The sequence below is a fragment of the Chelonia mydas genome, chromosome 1, assembly GCF_015237465.2.
Source record: "Chelonia mydas isolate rCheMyd1 chromosome 1, rCheMyd1.pri.v2, whole genome shotgun sequence".
Classification (NCBI taxonomy): Eukaryota; Metazoa; Chordata; order Testudines; family Cheloniidae; genus Chelonia; species Chelonia mydas.
In genome coordinates this window covers 5190173-5195298 of record NC_057849.1, presented here as the reverse complement: position 1 = coordinate 5195298, position 5126 = coordinate 5190173, and the positions used below count along the sequence as shown (strand labels likewise).

The 5126-nt window shown below is 44.9% G+C and overlaps 1 protein-coding gene across 1 annotated transcript; it reads right to left on the bottom strand.

Annotated features, from left to right (window-relative positions):
* Nucleotides 1–1545: 1545 nt before the first annotated feature.
* On the bottom strand, nt 1546–2484 carry LOC119565279 (olfactory receptor 52N2-like). Its single transcript, XM_037889783.1, has one exon. The coding sequence runs from the start codon at nt 2482–2484 to the stop codon at nt 1546–1548; it is 939 nt and encodes a 312-aa protein (XP_037745711.1).
* Between the last annotated feature and the right edge of the window lie 2642 nt (nt 2485–5126).

Below are 5126 nucleotides of genomic sequence, written 5' to 3'. Positions count from 1 at the left end.
TCCTTAATCACCTGGACAGTTCATGGCAGTCTCTGTTTCAACTCTTTCACAAAGTCCAAGATGAAATCTCAACACTACATTTGATGCCTTGGACAACGGGAATAGTTAGTATGTATTCTGAAAGTTCTAGCTGAAAGTGACTCCAAAAGTGACTATGAAAAGTCATACGTTATTAGTCTCCAAGGTGATTTCGTAGTTTAAGAAAGCAATCTGTTACACAGGTTTTTCAAAACCCCCAGGTGGGGCAACTTAACTCTTTCACTCCAGGCGGTGTCAGGAATAAAGAAATGAGAACACAGCAATTCTGTCTGATCAAGGATGAAATACGAGTAAACATGCTCTTGTCTAACTCTGCAGTTTATTCTATTTAAGCACACAGAGACATAAGCAATAGGTTTAGAATATCCCACATATTCACCTAACATCTGGAACAGTATTGAGCAATTAACAGCAGGTTCTCAGTGGCCAGTTGCTCACCCACCAGGGAGAAAGAGTATCAGGAAAACACATCTCTAAAGATGGCTTCAGAGGGCTGCTCCAAAGTACTCTGTATTAGGTAATCTTTTATAACTTCTACAAAACACATAGGTCATAGTGACCCCTACTGGATCATCACTTTTCCTAACTTTCAAAAAACTTCTACTATCTGAGGCATCTAAAGTCAAGGTTTACATCAATTTATCTACTTTCTTTCTCATATATTTACTTGTCTGTCCACTCCTCCCATTCTGATTAGCAGGAACTGCCAGCTAGATTGTAACCTTGCATCTAAAAGCCTGCTTTCCAATTAACACTGAATTATGTGATGGTCTCTTTTATTAATTCATAGTGACTGAATGCACACCCTATGGTTGCAATTAGCTTGATCACATTCTGAGGTACACAACCCTCAAATCTAGGGTAACATGGTCCAGTTCTCAAAAACACACAGTTTCACAACTCTCAGCAAGAAGTTGTTGTAGAATGTCCTCAGTTCCTGCAGCAGCTTTCCTGTACTAGCACTTTCCAAGGGAAACATTTGGTTTATCCTCCGGGCTTCCTGAATTATTGGTCTTAGAAAAATCAGGTAAATTTTGCTCACCAGATCACTGTAGTTATGATAAAGAAGTTCAGAATTATAGTTGCTTTCTTTTTTTTTCTTTTCTTTTTTTTTTTGTCTATCAGAAAGCATAGCTTTATTTCACCAGACTGAACAAGAATGCTGTTCACACAGGGTCTAATGGGAAGCCACCTTGCTTCAGAAAGCTGCAGTGTCTTCTGCTGGTATGGAAGTAAAAGGAATGCCAAGTGACATGGTGTGTAGAGGTGGGGGCTGATGGGTGACACTGAAAGTGATCAGGATATGGTCAGAGAGAGGGAACTCAGCAACAGAGAGAGCAGTGCTTGGTGATGGAGTGATAAGATGTTAGGTGTGAGGAGCTTTAAAGTCTGTGAATTTCCACAATGATGGACTCAGCCAAACTTGGATAGAACACCCTTGATTTATGAGGAGATATCATTTCCCCCCTCAAGAAACAGAGGTTTGGAGTCAGTGGTCCGAGTTGATCACATTCTGCAGATGTATTTGCACACTTTGTCACGAAGCTCTTTGGTTTTGATACCATAAATGATAGGGTTGAGCATAGGGTTGAGGAGGAAATACAGGCTGGACAAGATGACGTGTACATAGGGAGTGATGCCCTGACTGAACCAGTGTTTCAGATGAGAGAAGAGGGCGAGAGTGCAAGTAATCAGAAGGACAGAGATGTGGGCTGTACAGGTGTTAAGGGCTTTCTGGTGGGCTTCCTCGGAGGGGATTCTGAGGACGGCCCTGATTATCAGACCATACGACACAGCAATAAGCGTCGTGTCAAACAAAAAGACTGTAAATACTACGAATAAGATGTATATCCTGTCGACTGTAATGTCCCCACACGACATCTTTGCCACAGCCATGTGGTCGCAGTACATGTGGGGGATAATGCGGCTGGCACAGAATGGCAGCCTGCTCAGGAGCAGAGGCAGGGGCAGAATGAAGAGAACAGCTCTTGTCAAACACACTATCCCTAGCTTAGCTATTCGTGCTTTGGTGAGGATGGTGGCATATCTCAGAGGGTTACATATGGCAACATAGCGATCAAAGGCCATTGTCGTGAGGATGGCTGACTGTATAACAGAAACCACCTGAATGAAGCACATCTGGGTGAGGCAGCCACCCAGAGTAATGCTTTTCAGATTGAACCAAAATATACACAGTGCCTTTGGCACGATGGCAGTAGACGCGCTGATTTCTGTGAGCTCCAGCATGCAGAGCAGCAGGTACATTGGTTCATGCAGGGTCTGCTCTTTGCCTACAACAAACAGAACCATGGAAGTTAGCAACAGGCCAAGAATGTAGAACATAGAGAAAGGGATGGAAATCCAGCTGTGAGCAGTTTCCAGGCCAGGGATGCCTGTTAGGATGAATGATGAATGGTCATAGTCACTGAGGTTGAAAGCCGCCATGTGGTGGTCTGTGCGTTGATTGGGCTCAGAAATGCTCCAGGTGTCTGTAAAGGGAAAGAAGCAGAGTGAGGGGGGTTACATGTTGTGACAAAGTGGGACTGTTCTTAATGTTTCCTCTGAATAGCGTGGGGGTGTCTTAGTTTCCCCTATGCAGTTCTTAAGTAACTAGGTGGTGGGATAAGGGTGTACGATCCTTGCAGAGCCCTAGAGGGCAGGTGTGTGCAGGGGTCTGGACACAGAGAATGGCTGAAACCCTGTTCCCTGGCAACTGTTTCCCTGGGCCCTTCCCCCCTGCAAGGTAAGAGCTAAAGGGTTGGAGAAGGAAGGAATCAGGTGCCCTCGTGGCCAGGGAAAGGGACAAAGCCCAGAGGAGGAGGGGCTGGAAAGAGTTTGAGTTTGGGGCTGGCTGGGGTCATGGGGTGAAGTGCAGATGTGGGTGTCTGGCTCACTGCCCCCAAAATGGACCCAGCTGAGGAGTCCTGTTCTCTGTACCTACAAGCTCTGTTTTAGACCATGTTCCTTTAGTCTAATAAACCTTCTGTTTTACTGGCTGGCTGAGAGTCATGTCTGACGGCGAAGTTGCGGGGCAGGACCCTCTGGCTTCCCCAGGACCTCGCCTGGGCGGACTCGCTGTGGGAAGCACATGGAGGGGCAGATGATGCTGAAAGCTCCGAGGTCAGACCCAGGATGGTGGAAGTTGTGTGACCTATGTGTCCCAAAGACAGTCTGCTCACAGAAAGGAGACTTCCCCAGAGTCCTGTCTGGCTTCATAGGGAGCAGTTCCAGAGCATCGCCCAGGGACTCCGTGACACATTTGTTTTATAACAAATAGTACAATAAATATTGTATAGTTATGAACACTCGAGAAAGATTGGTGAACAGTGAGATGACAACATTTGCAGATGGCTCCAGATTATTTAGGTCATAGTCAAGTCCAGAGAAGTCCTCAGAGGGAGCTAACCAAGCAAGGTGAATGGGCAGCATGATGGCAGATGGACTTCAATGTCAAAAACTGCAACGTGCATGCCCATTGGAGGGAAAAGCTTGAATTCCTTAAACACCTTATAAGGTTCTACTTTAACTGTCTGAACTCAGGACAGGGAGCTTGGCATCATGGTACACAGCTCTGTAAAGCCCTGCTCACAGTGCAAGTATGGCCAGAAATGAAGGAAAACACTGAGATCCAGGAGGAATGGGATGGTGAACCATAAAGGAAATAAAATGCCGTGAGATCAATCAGTCAATGTTTCACGCTCCTCAGGCCTCCTCTGTGAAGTACGGGGCACCCTTTTCACACATGTTATTACAGAACTAGAGGGGTTCCGGCATAGTCAACAAGAATGATCAAGGGCCTGGGGAAACTCTTATATGGATACAGGTTGTAAAGTCTGGGATGTTTACCTTACCAAGGAGGTGCATTAGAGGGGCCATAAGAAAAGTCTATGAAATATAGATTGGTGGAGAGTAGATGGAGACTGTGTTCTCCCTGTCTCATAACACAAGATCAAGAGGACATTAAATTAAACCGAAAAGTAGAAAAATCAAAACCAATGGATACAAATGCTTTATTCGGTCAATACCTAATTAGACTGAGGAACTCGTTGTCACAAGAGGTATTTGAGGCTGTAAGGTAAATGAGAATGAGGAAGGGTTTGGAGATTTACATGGATAGAAAGACTATCCAGTTACAATCATTACAGCTAAATAAATATTTTGGAATATCTATAGACTGAGGTGTTTCAAGGCACAAGCCAAGAGCTAGCTGTCAGGCATGAGGGTGAGACCCTGAATCCACCTCCTGCTGGGTTTCTTACTTCTTCTGCTGCATCTGGGCTGCCGCTGTCAGAGAAGGACACTGGACTCGATGGACTATAGGTCTGATCCACATTGCAATTTGTATATTGAAAAGAGCCAAGTTTCCCCCAAGGAAACAGTCATTTTAATCTTCAGAGGGATAGCCATGTTAGTCTGGATCTGTAAAAGCGGCAAAGAGTCCTGTGGCACCTTATAGACATTACAGATATATTGGAGCATGAGCTTTCGTGGGTGAATACCCACTTCATCAGATGCATGGACGAAGTGGGTATTCACCCACAAAACCTCATGCTCCAATACGTCTGTTAGTCTGTGAGTCATTTTAATGCTGGGCTATGACTTTGTTCTGAACAGAATGGGCACGAAGAGCACAAGGGTCTTTGTATTTAGGCTACAGGCCTGCAGCTCTGTTCCTTCCCTTGTTTCTTCTGGTGAGACACTTCCATGCAGGCAACCAGCTTTGTCTGAGATATAAGTTACAGATATTACTTGACAAGTGTAAGCAGAGACATGTGGTAACAACTCAGCTGCTAGCCATTCTCATGCCTGAATATCGATGAAGTTTGCAGATGACACAAAACTGAGGGACCGTTGATAATGAAGAGGACACCTCACTGATTCAGAGCAATCTAGATTGGTTGGTCGACTGGGTTGAAGCAAACAATGTGTGTTCTAATATAGCTATGTATATTATGTATAGTCCCACAGTATTCTTGCCAGCAAGTTAAAGAAGTATGGGCTGGATGAATGGACTATAAGGTGGGTAGAAAGTTGGCTAAATTGTCGGGCTCAATGGGTAGTGATCAATGGCTCCATGTCTAGTTGGC